Below are 17,727 nucleotides of genomic sequence, written 5' to 3'. Positions count from 1 at the left end.
TAACAGTACCACGGAAGCATATACAAAACAAGTTACAGTTTAAACATCATTATCACCAGAACATGTATGTGTAGGGACGCAACCCAAAAATCTAAATGAGATAAAAATCAATGACTGTAATCCTTCAAGTACGTATTCACATTTTTATCAACTTTTTAAAGAGGTTTTTAACAAGTAATTAAAAGCCATTGAGAATGGGGAACACACATTTGTCTCTGGTATCTCCTGAACTTAAGTTGCCCAAGAATTTGCGCTACCCTACTACCTAAATTTATTTTAATGAACTGCAGATCCCTATTATATACAGCATGAGACATACGAAGGAAGCATGAGGCAGTGGCTTTACTATGTCTCCCTTTCTTACAGTACCTACATATACTGCCATTTATGACAGGGAAATGAATTCTACTGCCCAGGTAGAAGTGGGCCAAGGAAAAATACATGCCATGCTTCTCCACTTTCTGCTTATCCCAAATTAAGCACTGAAGTGTGATGCCAAAGCAGTAAGCTGCAGCTTGGAAACAGTATGTACTTGACTAGCAGCTGCTATATATACATATATATAAAAAATAATCAAAAAAATCTCTGCTTCCAGTGATAACGATACATTTCAGAAGCTGCAACAGCTACTGAGAAACCTGTAGCCTGGGGAAGGCTGACAGCCTGGTACACTGTAGCAAAGCTTACTATACATCCTAGTTCACTTACAGACCAAGTAGATGTGGGTCATCTTACCCACATCTTTCCTCAGATTACAAGTGATCTACTAACTTCAAAGAACCGTGGTCACCATCAAATAAAAGAACTCACTTCACATTAAGAGGATACACATTAATTCTCTTGGGCAGACATAGCAGGCACAGTGGAAGAAGAATGAGAGGAAACAGTCTATACAGGGGATTATGACTACCTCTGGAACGAAGCAAACATTTTACAATTTACTTTCATGTATTACATTTGAGTTCATTGCTTAATCAAAAGAATCTTCAACTCTTCTGGAAAAAGCTAAGGCAACATCCTTTAGCAGGGGCAAGTTATCTTAAATGGAGTCAATGTAACTAACCTGTTCAGAAATAGAGAGGCTGAAGACTGGATGCTTGGCTTGTGCTTACGAGATTTCATACACACAAACAGCTCAAGTTTAGTAGGCATTTTTGCCACGCAAGGATTAAGATATTCTCCCCAGTAGTCCTAAACAGACTTTTCCTAACTTGACGCATGTTAAGGAATAGGCATACAATCAACCGCTACTAAATTCTGACATTATGAAGCTACTGTATGTCAGCCAAAAAACTGCTTTAGGAAATAAAATATGTGTTTTTAGCCTATTTCAGGTATTATGTGTGTTAAGTTAAACCATTCAAACAGGTTTAAGCTAATATGTTTTACCTCAGAACTAGAGCATTTTAAATGGGTCAGATAATAGGTGGAGAAATAGTAAACCTCCTACTCCCAGAAGTAATAGTTCTTCAGAAAACCCTCAACAGCAGTGACCGTGTTACTGTGTGACACCTTGAGGGGCACCTCCATAGCAAACAGCAATATTAACTGCATTTAAGCCAATTATGTTCTGCATTGCACAGACCTCCCCCACAGCTGTTATCAGACATATGCCCAATATGCTCGTGTCAGAACTACAGAGAGCCCAGAACCGAACAAATGCCCCTAAACTATGGATGGCCTTCAGCGAAAAGGAAAAGAATTTCACATTATTAAACAGAATTCAGAACACTTTAAATCGATAGATTACAGAAGTTGGGACACTCTTGGGAGTACTAAGGAGAAACTGAGATAGCTAGCAGGTACTCTCCTACTTAAAACTTTTGGTGAGGGACTTAATATTTTGAAGCACTGCACATACACACACACACACACACACACACACACACCCCACCCCAAATGTGACAGCTTTGAAGAATTAGTATTAACCAAATTATTGCCAGCAGAAATTCGGAGAAGCTCTCAACAACTGACTTCACTTTTGAGAGGGTAGGTATTACAGTAGTAAATGCTTTGAAATACAATATTTGTCTAGGTACCTTTTACAAGTGTCATACATGACTGTTCATCTTGCAATGACTGTCAAACCACTGTTTTTATTGCCACTGAATGGGGCTTTTAAATATGACATTACTGGTCAATATTAATTTGACATATACTAAGTTACTATTTTCAGCATGAATATTCAGAAGCAAGTTAGGAAGACTATGAAAGTTACAAAACTAAAACCAAAACATTTACTTATTTAAAGACCATGTTACTTACAGTTGGGATGCATATCTTGCTCAAGGGATTGCCATCCAGCAGGTATGAGCCATTGAAGGTCACGTATTCATCATAATATTGAGGTGCCTGGGGAATAACACTGCACAGTAATTTACGCTTCTCTTCTATTTTTTTTCTTATGTGCAAGTACTCAAAATAAGGGTTTGCTCTCTCAGAACTGTATGGCTGAATCTCTTCAAGTTTCAAAGAATCAACAATAGCTGCCAGTGACTGCTGGGTTTTCTCCTTAGCCTGCAGTAAAGAAGGGTTCACTTGCACAGGCTGAGGCACACGTGACACCTTTCGTTTACGTGGATGATGTACCTGAGCATCATCCTCTTCAGTTAATCTAATCCTTGCTTTCATAGATGCTGACGATTCAGACTCTTTTTCTGATGTCTGCATGCAGCCAAGAGGATTCTGCTTACCCTGGTTAGCAAGCATATTTGCTCTGTTCCTCGTGATTCTTTGAGGTACTTCTTGTTGTTCCACCTTCTGATCCTCCGCAATTTCTTCTTCTAGTTTAACTATTTGGCTGTATTTATGCACCTCTTCCTGTGTAATCTGTTGTAAACTATTTTCCAAATTAGATAAAGAGGAGTACTGTGGTGAATCATCTGTCAACACATTTTCTCTGTCTGCAGTGCAGGGTTTTTTATTAGCCGATTCGTTCATAATTCCCTTTGACATTCCTGAACTTAGTTCACAGAGATCAACATCAGCTTTATTATCAACAACATGCACTGAAACCAACTTTTCTTGTTGGCCTTTTTCATTTCTAATGTCTGAAGCATCTGCTGTGTTACTATCCTCTTCACTCTGAGCATTCTTACAAACAACTTTACTGAATGTGTATGAATTTACATTTAACTGTGAATTGCTATCACTTTCAGGAATATCTTTTTCTAACGGTACTGTAGGTAATTCATTCACCCTTTCATTGCTCTGTAAAGTATCCTTCACAGAGCTCTCAGAAAGTACAGCAATGGGTGCATCAGCCGCCTTAATGTTTGAAGGGAAGAAAGCATTTTCCAGCTCTCTGGTACTAGTAGCATCTGTCTCCAAAGTAGAAGTTGTAGTTTGAACTGGATTTTGTTGTTGTACAAATGATGAATCTTGACTGCTAATGCCTGGTAAAGAAATGTGTTTAGACACATCTGGGAGTGGCTGGATAGGTAAAGGATAAAGCAACTGTGAAGGCAAAAATGATGCAGATTCTTGAGAACTGGAACCTCCCTTAATTTCAGGATGCTGAGGCAAAAATTCAGATACTTGTTGCTCTTTTAACGTCCTGTTTTCAGAATTATGCACTGCTGTAACACTGTTAGTATCTTGTTCTGATACACCATAACCTGAGCTGTTAAACTCATTGTTTAATGGATTAAGTCCGTCAAAAGGCACATCCCACGGTTTGGTTTGCTGAGTCACACCACTTTGACTACATGGCTCTAAACGCATATTACAGTCTTCTGGAGGGCCCAGCTGAGCAATATTTTTAATGGTACTTGTACCCGTTGTTGCCTGCTTGCTGCTAACAGCTGCAGTTGGAGATGATGTAAAGTTCGACTGCAAACTAGACATACTACTTTGACAATCTCTTTCAAGCACGTTACATAGCAGTTCTGGTTTAGGAGAAGTGCTAGCATAAGTCTGAGCTGATGGAGGAGCATTCTGATTATTTTCTTCTGATGCTCGAGGCTGTTTGCTGTGTTCAGAAACAGCAGCAGGCATGCTGCATCTTCGAACCTCTACAACAGGTCTACACTCATTTAAAACCAGTTTAACATCTTCAACAGATGCTGATCTAATGTACATTGGTGGAAGCCTGTTTGCAAAAGGTGGCTTAATGCGATCTGGCAACTCGGCAAGACCATCGGTCTCTTTTTCAAGAAGGGCTGGTGATTTGGCACTTGCCAAAAATGGTGACTGTGAAAAAGACATTTGGGAATCAGAACCTTCTAGCATAAAATCTGAATCATATTCGAGTGCAGGCCTTGGAGTAGTTACTGTGGTATGGCAAGAATCCTCAGAGCTTGCAACTGAAACCATGGACACTGATCTGGAGCTCAGACTTGTCTTTTCACTTTCTAATTTGGGGGATCTATTTGAATTATCTGAAACCAATGAAGGCTTTATAACATTTACGGTTCTGGTGTCTACTGATTGCGATCTATTACTTGTGGCGTCTTTCAGCTGTTTTTCCTTTACACAAACATCTGGCAGCTCTGAGCTTTTTGAACGAATCAGTTCTTTGCTTTTTACTTCAGCTAATGAGTGTTTCTGTTTTTCTTTCATCTTGTTAAGTTCTGAACAAGTACGGTTTCTTAAACGTTCCTTCTCTTTCTGCTTTATTTTTTCTTTATGTTTTCTATGCCACTGCTCTATTTCCAGATCCTTAAGGCTAAGCATTCTTTCAAAGCTAGTTTGCATTAAATCATCATTGACTAATCTTTTTTCTTTAGGTCTAGCATCTTTTGGAGCAGGAGCTGGTTTAGGCTTAGGTTTCTCATGTTCAAGTTTTAGTTTTAGTAAACTACTTTGATGCAGTTTATCTTTATGCTTGTCTCTCTCTTTATATCGGTCTATATCTTTATCTTTTTTGTCTTTCTCTCTACCATCTGGAGTTTTCAACAAATCGTCTTTTGGTTTTTCTTTCAGAGATGACAGTTTGTCATGCACTGTTTTATTACTTTCTGTAATACTGCATCTCCTTTCCTCTTGCATGTGTTTTGAGTTTGCTACTGTTGAGATCTCCTTATCTTTGGATTTGTCTTTTTTTTCAAATTCCTTTTCTTTGTCTTTAGTTCTGTTTTTTTCTGATTTAGTACATTCAGATTCTTTTTCACACTGTTTGACTTTTCTTTCGGTACAGTGTTTTTCTTTGCTTTCAGCCCAATGCCTGTCTTTATCAGCCTTTTCTTTATCATGCTTCTTATCAGTTTTTTCTTTATTTCTTTCTTTGTCATCAAGTTTTTTAAGACTACCTGTGCTTTTTATCTTATCATTTTCCTTAGGGCATCTTTCCCCTTGCTGGGAACAGGGCCTCTCCTTTACTTTTTCTGTATTTTCATTTACTTCTGCTTTTTCTTTCTCCATCTTGTATTCATGTCTTACCTTTTTCTCTTTTTCTCCATTTTTTCTTTCTATCTTTTCAACATCTTTTTCTTTGGCCAAAGTTCGCTTTTCAGTCTTTTCTTTATTTTCCTTTAAATTCTTTTCCTGCTTTTCAGTATCTGTTTCTTTTTCTATTAAATGCATGCTGGCTGCCACGTCTTTAACACCAAAGCAGAACAACTCCATCTCTTTATCTGCAAGCGTAACTTCTTTTTCTTCTTTTGTATCTTTTAGTTTTTCATCCTTGAGAAACTTCTCATTTTCCTTTTTGTTCTTCTCTTTCTCTCTCTCCTCTCTAGCATTTCTCTCTTTCTGGATCTGTCTCTCCTTAACCAGCTTATCTTCTTTTGCCACAGCTTTTTCTAGCTTTGATTTTTTGTCTGAAGAAAGAGATTCATGTTCTGTATTTAACAACGTCTCTTCATTTTCATCACTTTTGAAAAAGTTCTCTTTCCAAAATTCTCTGTCAAACTCAATACTTCTTTGAACCTCTTTAACATTATCTTTATGTTTATGTTTTTCCTTCTCTCCATCCTGCTCTTTTTTGTGCTTCTCCTTTTCTCTTTCTTTGTGCCTTAATTTATGCTTTTTCAGTGTTTTACCCTCCTTGTCAATCTTTCTCAGAGTATACTCTGAATTCTCCAATGTTGAGCTATTGTCTTCCTCTTTAATTTTAGGACTAGATTTTTCACCAAATTCTAAGTGAAAATCTTTCTGATGATGCTTGCTTTTATCTTTGTGCTTGCAAGACTTGCCACTAGAACTTTCTACTAGATATTCAGAATCAGTGTTGTGATCATACCGAACTAATTCTGATTGCAATGTTATTTCAGAACCTCCTGGTGATAAGCAAGTTTTGGTGTTTTCTTGCTTTAATGGTGTTGACTGCTTTTCGCTTAATCCACAGGGATGCTTTGGAGATTTGCCAGCAGTGATATGGAACAGATGTAAAGAAGAATCTTCTTTTGGGGTGAAAGACTTCTTAAAGGTTTCTTCCTCTCTAGTTTTATCTAAAGAATCTAAGCCAGAAGTAGCTATATTTGTTACTCTAGCGTTTTCTTTTTCTTGCTTTAGTTCCTGATTCTCTTTATTTTTGCTCTGATTTTTTACGTTCCTTTTAACTTTGCCTTTTTGCTTGTGTTCATTTGTAACCATATATTCTTTCTTCACTCTTACATCAGAACTTGATGTCTCTGAAATAGAGCAAGGAGAGACTATATTCTTGTCCTGAAGTACTTCTTCATCTGAACTTTCAGAACTTGAATACAGAACTCTAGATGGCTTCTGCTTTTTGCTTTTAAATGATTTTGAAAAGACAACTTTTTCCTGCTTCACAAATAAGCTGTTCTTCTCAACTTCTGTCTCATCCTCCTTCCTTGGGTCTTTTCTAAGAATATGTTTGTCATCAACCATTTTTTTCATTTCCTCTTCATCATCATCTTTAAACTCATACTCATCAAGAGCAGATGGAAGTGGTGCCTTACTAGGGACCATTTGTTTGCTGTCATTGGCTACAGAGTCCTTTTCTGCTTCTGAATCAACATTCGCCTCTACGCTAGAAGGATTTACAGATGGAGCTTCTTCAGAATCTAGAGTAAGAAAAAAATATTGGTTGAATATTGATGGAACATTCTTCACACTTTACTCAGGACAAAATAGTTCAGTTCAGCAGTCATAGAAACACTCAAATCACAACAGATCTTCTCACTGGAATTAAGCTTTTTAGGAGAAAACAAAAGGTCATGAAACCAAAGTGCTCCCCACACTTAACAGCTCTCACTCAGGTATGTAAAAATATTAATTAGTGTTTACATCCCCCAATCTAACAAAAAAACAATGCACTTTAAATTTTGTAAACAACATCTACTGTGTGTAATTCCTGCATAACATGACTCTTTCTCAAGGACATCTTACGATGATGAGTCACTCTTCTAGGAGACAATTCATCAACCGTTACGCTCTCTAATAACTAAGCTATGTTTCTCCACATGAATATTCAGTCATGTTTCAATGGCAGATAAGATTTTACTCTTAAAAGACAAAGAGCTGCTTGTGTAAAGAAGTTTGCTCATGAATCTTTACGCACCCAATATGGACAGCCTAAAGCAGACCATGCTATAATTCACTGCAACTGGTCTCCGCTATATGAGTGCACAGCATGGAGCAAGTATATTGTACTGGGTATCTTGGACTTGGAAGTCCAAAATGTAAACCTCTCAACTGTTGCTAAAATTACATTTTAAGGAACATTATGAAGTGTTATCACCACCTGATCACACAAAAATCTAGACCTCAAAAAATCTTTAAGTAGTATTTCTGGATGTATTGCTCCCTCCAGATAAGGTTCCAAATCAAGCCTCTTCAGCTGAGTCTATTGGTTTGCTTGTTAAAAATAACTGAGTATTGTATTATTCAGTACCATGGACTAGAGATTTGATGTACTGAAAAAAAGTAACAGATGAGTTTGAAATAATAGTGTAAGGGAAGTGATGAAGCAGTTTCAATGCATCAAAAGTTTGAACAAGAAAAAAATAGTTTTTCTGCTGCAAGATTCCCCCTCATGTCCAGTAAGAACCAACTGCCAGTACATGGTGATTAAGACACATACCTTGCCAACAGGCTTCTCAGCTCTTTTTTATTCAACAACACTATCCATAAAATAGATGTCAGAAGTCTCTATTATCTTCTATGTTATCTGATGCACCCAGAACATATTACTAGTTTTGTGCTACCAGCTTTTTATATACATCCCTCCTTGCCCATACTATACATGGCATCATCTTCCTGCCTTAACTCTAACCACTCCTTTCTCTGTGGCTTCCCTTCACCCGTTTCCTACAAGGTAGTTGGTGCTTCTCTCTTCCGTATCCCTATTTGCTTTGCTCTTAATAGTCTTTCCCCATTCCAAACACATCAGGGAGCTTACTCTTTCATGACTAAAGATAAAGCAATGGAAGTGCAAGAGACAGATCACCTATTATCTAATCCTGACTCCTTGAGAAACTACAGAGAACATTCTGCTCCTCTTGGAAAGCAGCCCATGGAAACTAAGCAATACCCTGCACTGACACACAACTGTTGAGGAATCAACTGCTAAATAGTAACAAGTTTCTATGTGGCATATATAAAAATATTTTTCTCAGATTAATGATGTAGCTAAGCTTAAGTAGATTCTGTGGAGCAATGCTGTGACTGTCCCTTAAAACGGAATTACTATGCATGTATTTCATATTATTCTAATGCCAAAAAAGTTAACACTACATCAGAACATTCACTAGCTCTACATAGGACAACATGACTTTTTTATTTGGCTTGAACTACAGTGAAATCTTGAACAGAAAACATTCCTAGCCATTTGTTTTTGATCTTTTTTTTTTTTTTGTTAATTTGTTTAGTTGGTTTGGTTTTGTTGGTTTTGTTTTTTTTTTTTGATTGTTAGGGGAAAAGAAACTGACTTTAACGTTCATGTGACACGATGCTCTCCCTCCTGTTATTTTCAGGATCACAGAATGGTTGAGGTTGGAAGGAACATCTAGTGGTCATCTGAGCCAATGCCCCACTGAACCAGGGACACCCAGAACCCGTTGCCCAGGACTGTGTCCAGACAGCTTTTGAGTATCTCCAAGGACAGAAACTCCACAGCCTCCCCCTGGGCAACCTGAGCCAGTGCCTGGTCACCCTCACAGTAAAAAATGTTTCCTGCTGTTCAGAGGGATCCTCCTGTGTTTCAGCTTGTGCTCTTTGCTTCTGGCCCTGTCACCGGGCACCTCCACAAAGAGCCTGGCCCTGTCCTCTTTGCGCCCTCCCTTCAGGTATCTGTGTACACTGGTAAGATCCCCCTGAGCCTTCGCTTCCCCAGGCTTAGCAGCCCCAGCTCTCTCAGCCTGTCCTCGCAGGAGAGATGCTCCAGTCCCTTCAGCAGCTTTGGGGCCCTTCACTGCACTCTCTCCAGTATGTCCATGTCTCTCTCATATGGTGAGACCAGAACTGGACCCAGCACTCCAGTGCTCACCAGTGCTGAGCAGAGGGGCAGGATCACCTCCCTCGACCTGCTGGCAAGGCTCCTCCTAGTGCTGCCCAGGACACTATCAGCCACCTTTGCTGCAAGGGCACACTGCTGGCTCATGTTCAACCTGGTGTCCACCATGACCCCTACGGCCTTTTCTGCAAAGCTGCTCTCCAGCTGGTCAGACCCCAGCCTGTACTGGTACCTGGGGTTGTTTCCCCCCAGGTACAGGACTTCACATTTCCCCTTGTTGAACTTCAAGAGGTTTCTGCCAGTCCATTTTTCCAGCCTACTGAGGCCCCTCCGAAGGGCAGCATGAACCTCTGGCACATCAGCCAGCCACTCCTCCCAGTTTTGTGCCATCAGCAAGCTTCCTGACAGCATACTCTGTCCCAGTCATTAATGAAGATGGTAAAACACAACTGGACGCAGTACTGACGCCTGAAGTACACTGCCAGTTACTGACCTCCAACTAAACTTTGTGCCACTCATCACCATGCTCTGGGCCTGGCCATTCAGCTAGTTTTCAATCCACCTGATTTCTTTTACTCAAAAGGATCTGAATTCCTGAAGATTCTGTGAAAGCAGAATGAGAAGTTGCTCCCTGCACTCAAGTTACTTGTTGTCAAGAATCTTTTGCTTCCAAGGAGAAAACAGTTCTTTCTGTGTCCCAAGAGGTGATACCTGTACCATAATCTTCAGAAATACAGTTGGGGCCAAGAATTACTGCCTCCATGTAAGCAAGCTACTACCTGGTCACCTTCACAAATTTGTGATTCGCCCACTGGCAAGGATTTTTCTTTACCAAGTGTAAGTTTTACCCACGTGTGACACTAGCTGCCAACTCATCTACTAAGCCCATGAAGCAAGTGACTTTGGGGATATTTTCCCCCAAGAAGACCTCTCAGAAACCACTTCGTAGTATAACAAACACGATTTTTCTCTGTATCTTTCTCTGGAAAACCCACCATTCTGAGGTAGGGCTTATTAAGGAGAGGGGGACAGGCTTATTAGGCAGAGGGGCAGGAAAAAGGTCAGGATAAATATTTCAGATAAATCAACTCAAAAGATTTGAAAACTACCTCTAAAAGCAGGAAACAACAATAGCAACTGCTACCTGCAGCAACTCTTTAATAGCTAATGTTATGCAAAAGATTAAAACCACCTAACTTCAGCCAAATTGATGCACCTGAAGTAAGCAATTAAATGGCTACTTTCACCTGAGCAACTGTCATCATCATCAGAGATGGGCACCTCCCTTTTCAATAGCATTTCCAGCTCTTCAGTTTCAGCAACATCAACAGGTCTCTCCCCATGCTTATTGGCTTGAAATGGATTTCCACCATGTCGAAGCAACAGCTTCACAATCTGCAAAATTAAATAAATTAACTTTCAGGTGTTCCACAACGTTACTTGACCAGCATAAATATCTCCCATTGCACACGAATGTGGATAACTAATATGAGATCCTAAACTCCTACCTATGAAACTGAGACTCGAAAGCAAGTCTTCAGCAACTAGAATGCTAAGTCCAGGTATATGTAATCTGCCTGTTAGAAGAGGTAACGGGGAAGACTAAAGAAAGTTGTCCCTCTGTTATACAGATGTGGCACCATCATAAATAAAAGCAACAGTGGCCTTTTGTTCTTGCTGTTCTAGCGTTTCCTCAACAATTCATCTGGTTCCTCACCTACCAAGCTCGGTGCTCTTCTGCACTTGATTCACCTCCTTGCTCTGAATTTTATAGAACTTAACCCTAAGGAACAGGGAAGTTTTTCAAGTACTAGCAGCATTGGTTACCACAGCATTTCAGAAAAGCCCTGACAGAGATCCAAATATCTTAGTGGAAGAACAAACTACACCCTTCCCCAACTGAATATAATACAGCAAAATCATAAATTCCTGTAACATCAAGGGCAACTAATCATTGAAGTTACAACGATACCAAGTCCACTTCATTTTCAGCACAGCATCCAGTATGGGTTACTGTTTTTTTGGTCCTACATGTTAAGAATGGGAAATTTCACCAGACTGTGGTATGTTAACATGAAACTTCAGAGTTTTTCCAATACATAATGTCAGTGAGATGGTCTCAGATACATATACTGAAACCAGACAAGCAAGAGGTCCTGTTCTCCAAAAGTCTAGGTCAAACTTGCATAAAACTGTAGTAAAGACCCACTTTTGTTTAGATACCCATAAGAAACAGTTACTGAATAGTTAATAAAAGTTTCCCAATCAGATTATCTTAATTCACTTCTCTAGCTTTTCCAGAAGATCCTTTCAAACTGAACATCTTGTTTGGAAGGTATACTTAAGGATGTTTTCTATTTTCTGCTTTATACAGCAAATCATACAGAGCAATGAAATAAAAGAGATCTAAAAGGAGAGTGGAGTCATTTCTGCATCTAGCAGAAAACTAGAACAAATTCAGAAAGCAATATAAAATACCTACAGTCCTCCATTTATCCTCTCTGCTAAGTAATTATTGGCAAATCAAAAAAAAAATATTAAGAATATACATACATCAGTGCTCTGCGTCAAAGTCCATAAACAAAGATGTAAAAATACATGTAGGCTATATAGCTTTAAATGTTTATACATATATATATATACACATACACAGCACGTACTATTTGGATAGCATATCCATAGCACTGTGAGAATTCTATACAGTAGAAGTCTTAAAAGAAAGTAATTTTAAGTGTTTTAGTAAAAAAGTAAAACTGAAACTTTTAAACATTTAAGAAAACAGATAGGGTAGAAAATATCTGGTGATAGAAGTAAAATGAAAAGCAAGATGAAAATCAGAACAGCTTTAAGATGAACCCAAAACAGCAGAAGCAGAATTATAAAACCATATGACAGCTATCAGGACAGTTAGGATTTGTTCTAAAGACTGTGCATTTCAAACCACTTATTTTTTCCCTTCCCACTCTCCCAGTACTCACATTTCTATGACCACTACTAGCAGAATCATGAAGTGGCGTATCATCATCCAAGCCCTGTGTGTTCACATCAGCTCCTGCTGCTATCAGGACTTTAGCAACATCGTAGTAACCAACATTACAGGCTTCATGCAGTGGTGTCCAACCTACAGTGAAGAGTAGTTAAATGCAAGTTTGAAAAGCTGAAGATTTACGTTGTTTTTCTTTTTCCTGTGCTGTAGATTTCTATTGCCTTGAAACATTTCAAACTCTCACACAGTAGTTGGCAGGAAGATAATGCCATCCATCTGATGCAAAACACATGCTTTATCAACTTCAAGCTTCATGCCAAATTCCAAATTTTACTGTGATTAAATTGAACACAGAAATCACTAATCAAATAGTAAAAGAAAAAATCTGGCACAAAATTCCCAGGCTAAACATGTTAGAAATACTTTGACTAGTGAGCATTTGAACATAGTGTTAGGTAATATATAAATAACATTATCCTATGTGGAAACAGTTTGAAAATCATACTAGTGGAAATAAGTATGGCAAATGGTCATAACCAGTGCTCCTACAGAGCCACTGACCACGTACCAGGAATCACTAGTAACATTCAGCAGCTATTAGTCTAGATAACAAGCTATTAATAAACATTGGCAGAGAATTAATTCCTGATATTTCCTAGAATATTAGTAAATTTTTGCAATTTTCATTTCCACATTGATTTTTTTGTAGCAGAGCCTCAACTGAAGACAATGATCAACCCACACACTATATTCCTTACCTCAGTTCCTTCTCCACAACTCGATGCCTTCCACTTCATAGATGCCCTGAACTTCTACCCTGTTGCTGATGCCTTCTCAAAGCCCAGTTCTGGGAAGGCACTCAACTATAGTTTCCAGCATAACCAGTGCAAGTTTGGAAGAGTTTATTCACTTGAACTCTGCATGTAATAAGTAATGGTCTTGTACATCCATGAAGAGGAGGTACACGAAAACCCTAACCTATCTAATCCCTCAGTAAGGTAATTTCTCATCTTCATCTCCCACTCAACTTCTCACCTGCCACTCATTTAAATAAAAAAAATAATAAAAAAAGGAAAATAAAAAAGCTTCGGCCTTATTCTACAGCAAAACACTTTCTCCTGATCTCCTTATACTAAATTCCCTTTCCAATTATCACCTGGGTCACTCACTTCCAATAGTGCCTGGCTAACACCACCTTCTTTCCGTTTTCTTTTCCCCTTTCCCACTTTCCCTTCTTTCCCATCATTTTCCCTTTTTCCACTCACCCACAATGATGACACTCTTCTGCTCTCAGACCTCTGATCCCAGTCTTCTTTCCCCTTGTTAATTCTCTCCGTAACTCGCTGTTCTCCATGTTTTACTGCTTTTCCTTTCTATCCTATCACAATGTCCAGCCTGCCAACTGTAGCCCTGGCTTGCTCTCAACATCTGTTTCCTTTACTCTTGTTCTCACACGGCAGTATCATTCTGGCAGACAGCCCATGAGCAGTTACTTCCTCCATTACTAATTCATTTTCTGCTCCTTTAGTTCTGCCAAATTCTTAGCTAAAAAAACCTGTAATTCTCTAAACTTCATTACATCCTAAACTCTTATTTTTCTCCACTAATGACTCACTGCTCAAATCCTCTCCCTCTTCTGACTTCTGCACAGAATGTTGAAGCTCAGCGACCTCTGCTTCTCACTTTGGATTACCAATAGAAAAGTATCTCACTTGATCCCTAACACCTCCTCCAGAGTTTTGAATGAAGTCTCCAACGACTTGCTCCCAAGTGATTCTCAGAACCAGCTCTCAGCCATTCTCCTTATCCTTTCACCTGCCTTTAAAATTAGTTAAATGTCTGTACTAGGTTGGGCTGGGATGAAGCTACGAAGTTAACTTGCTTCGTAGCAGCCTACAGTGTGCTGTGCATTGCATTTGGGGCTAAAATACTGTTCATAACACACCAGTGTTTCTGCTGAACAGTGCTTGTACAGTGTCAAGGCTTTCTCCCTCTCCCTACACAAGAGGCTGGGAGGGGACATAGCTAGGACAGCTGACCCAAACTGACCAAAAGTATATTCTATACTACAAGATGGTCATGCAATAAAAGCTCAGGGAAAGGAGAAGGAAGGAGGGATGTTTGTAGTTATGGTGCTTGTCTTCCCAAGCAACCATTACACCTGCTGAGGCCCTGCTTCTCAGGATGTGGCTGGACATATGCCTGCCAATGGGAAGTAGTAAATTAATTCCTCTTTTCCCTTTGCTTGCACATGCAGCTTTTGCATTTCTCATTAAACGGTCTTTAATTCAACCCATGAGGGCTTTTTTCCACCTTATTTTCTCCCCCTGCCCTGTTGAGGAAGGGAAGTAAGAGAACAGCTGGGTGGGCATCTGGCAGCCAGCCAAGGTTAACCCACCACAACATCTCTTCTTGAAGCACTTCTATTCTCCCTGTGATTTCTATGGGCCTGTCTTCCCCTGAACCTCCCCCTCCTTTTCTAAAATTGCTCTTGTCAACAAGTTCTTCTCATCTCCTCTCTCAACTTCTCTGAAGAGGTCACAGGCTTCCTTTCTCTTTTTCCTCTACATATCAGTCCTCAGCAGCCTCATCTTCAAGCACAAATTCAGCTACCCACTGCAAACCAAGACATTACTATTCTGTTTCTAACCTAAAAAAAATAATCAAGATTTTAGTCCATCTCATTAATAGCTAATTTTACCACATAGTTCTCGATTTCTTCCACGGTGGCTCGATACCTCAGCTCATCTCACCCATTCCCATTTGAGAGTATTATTCTCATGATAACCATCCAGACCCATAAACTGAGCATCTTTAGTAGGCTTTGCTGTAGGTCTAGTTAAAATTCTCATTCAGACCTTGATTATGTTTTTGCTTCTGTTATGCAATGCCTCTAAAAAACTTGAAACTACTAGTGTTGCCATCTACTGTCTAATGAATCTTACAGATGTCTCCTAGTCCCCAACCCCACAACCTCTGCACCTCACCTTTATCCTCTGATTTGGCCTTCCCTTCACTCTGTTACATCCCTCCTCATCACCCCAACCTCCTTCTGTGCCCTAAACCTCTACCCAATACTCCAGCTCTTAAATCTTTAGGCCTTTTTACACTAGTTGAGGAAAAACCAGCAAGTACTGTAGCTTATGCCACTATGTAAATGCATTCAGTTCTGTGCCTGGCCAATCAACAACTGGCAACTACTGAACTCAGAACTGCAGGTTCTGTCTTCTGTGAAAGCATTACTTTGGGGACCTCGCATTTGCTGGAGATTTTCACTACAGCATGTAGAAACTCAACTACTGTGAGTTATCAAAAGCAAAATAGGCAAAAGTCGGTCAGCAGGTTCAAAAAAATTGTTTAGGAGGTCTTACAGACAGACAGACCATAAAGAAAGATACCAAATCAAGGTTACTAAAAATATGGTACAAGTTACAACTCACCTTGAAGTTCATCAATCAGTGCTGAAATCACAGCAAATACTGACATATCAAAACTACCATTAATGTAGCAGGACTAGATGGCAAGTGTGAGCTGTATCACACTCATCTGCTTTGGTGCATATTTGCTGTCCCAGTAAGAAGACAGTGTACATTACAGAGCTACCACCTTCACTGTTCCTACACTTGGTATCTCCTCACATAGACTACAATTTTATTATCAATTACTGACTTCACCTAGTATAATTCTACAAAGTTCAGCAAGAACGCACACATATTCTTGTAAATACCTAGCATGCAAAGGCCCTGGTCAGAACTAAAACCTCCAGGTATTAATACACTGTTCTAATAATATATTATTAGTGTCCCAGTACTACCACTGCCATCAGAAATAAAAACCATGACTTCAGACTATCTAGTAAGTTTAAAGTTATATTTTTTCATTTGCATATAGCATGAACCGAAATTAAACATCTGATAACAACCTCGGCATTAATTTTGAATTTGTGCCGTTAAAAGAACATGTATCAACTTACCTGCAAAATCTTTTACATTCACATTTGCACCTAAACTGATTAACTCCTTAACCTGTTTAACATCCCCTCGAATTGCTGCCATATGTAGAGGAGTTTCCCCTCGTTCATTTCTCTTGTTAACTTTGTCTTTTTGTCTTGAAGAAGAGCTTGATGTTTTCTTTTGTGTTGGTGTTGTTTGTAAGGGATGATTTAAGGTGGAATCTACAAAATAAGTTTTTAAATGGTCACTGCAAGTTATTTTTACTTCACCTTCTTTTAACACTTGCACTCAAAGATGACAATAATCAGGAAATAACTGTATACAAATAAAGGAAGTATTTGACACTTTACACATACCAACAAAATGCCTCTTTGAATGTGCAAAAGGGTGTTTTGCAAAATGGCACTATTTTTAAACTAGGTTTCAAGAACAGATGACTTCTATCCAAACTACAAGGTTCACATACTCTGGTATAAATTCTGCTGAAACAAAGCATGATCATGAAAATTAGTATCTACCCTGCTTCCTCTTCCTCCAGCACAATTCCACTACATTTTTATGTAGTGGGATGCCAGTTTAAGGAATTACAATCTGTATACTGTACTCTTATGTACTTCCTCAGCTGTGCCAACCCAAATATTTTCCAGTGGGCTGGATAATTCCTTAAGGAAATGCAGCCATTCACTTTTAATTGCCAATTTAAAAAAACCCCAACATTACAACTGTATAGCATACATAAGGTCTTTTAAATACAAATGGACCAAGGACAGTTTGAGGTTCCGAATTAAAAAGAAGGTGCCTCTCCTCTCCCATTAGATCCTAAGGAAACGATCCAGTTTCCTTCTAAATTAAAATCCTGCTTCAAATTCAGACAATGAGACAGTAGTTAAACTTCATAAAAAACACAGATAACACTTTAGTTTTTAAGTAATACACATGGAACAGTGTTTGAGAGGCAAACAAAAAAAAAACAATGGAAGAAAAGAGATTTTCAGATTTTACACCTATCATAATGCAAAACTTTGCACCTAAATACTGAAGATCTTTTTCATCAAATCACTCATCAATGCAAAGGAAGAGTTTTAAAAGAATTATGAATAATTTTTTATAATTTCAATAAAAGTCAAGGATTGCTGAAAAAACAGCAGGGTTCAGAATATTCTGACAGAACAGAATTAAACAGGCAGGAGAAAGAAAACTGTTAACTTTGTAAGATCACCTGGACTGTTGTCTCTTGCCGTCATCTGCATGAGAAGTGCCATCTGTTTGCGCTCTGACAGAGGATAACCAAAAAGAATGCTAACTGGTGTTGATTTCTTATTTCCTGCATCCTTCTTCATTTTCTTTTTCTCCGGACCTTCCTTCTCTGGAAATATTAACATTTATAAACTCAAACCACTGTTCTATTTGAACATTTTTCTAGAAATAAA

At 38.9% G+C, this 17,727-nt stretch overlaps 1 protein-coding gene across 6 annotated transcripts in view; it reads right to left on the bottom strand.

Moving 5' to 3' along the window:
- ANKRD12 (ankyrin repeat domain 12) overlaps positions 1 to 17,727 on the bottom strand; it is a 65,862-nt gene that overhangs the window by 11,129 nt on the left and 37,006 nt on the right. For 5 of the 6 annotated variants that reach the window (XR_008821050.1, XM_056333592.1, XM_056333593.1 and 2 more), the window contains 5 exons: positions 17,517 to 17,663; positions 16,318 to 16,518; positions 12,337 to 12,479; positions 10,606 to 10,753; positions 2,266 to 6,968 (listed from right to left, as the gene is read on the bottom strand). Coding sequence is in view for 5 of the 6 variants with exons in the window: in XM_056333592.1 (XP_056189567.1) it covers positions 2,266 to 6,968; positions 10,606 to 10,753; positions 12,337 to 12,479; positions 16,318 to 16,518; positions 17,517 to 17,663 (5,342 nt within the window). In the remaining variant the exon portion in view is untranslated. Of the gene's footprint in view, positions 1 to 2,265; positions 6,969 to 10,605; positions 10,754 to 12,336; positions 12,480 to 13,609; positions 16,234 to 16,317; positions 16,519 to 17,516; positions 17,664 to 17,727 lie in introns of those variants that run through there. The other variant, XM_056333596.1, reaches the window with a different exon arrangement.

The sequence above is a fragment of the Falco biarmicus genome, chromosome 3 (assembly GCF_023638135.1).
Source record: "Falco biarmicus isolate bFalBia1 chromosome 3, bFalBia1.pri, whole genome shotgun sequence".
NCBI lineage: Eukaryota > Metazoa > Chordata > Aves > Falconiformes > Falconidae > Falco > Falco biarmicus.
This window is presented reverse-complemented; position numbering and strand designations above follow the sequence as displayed.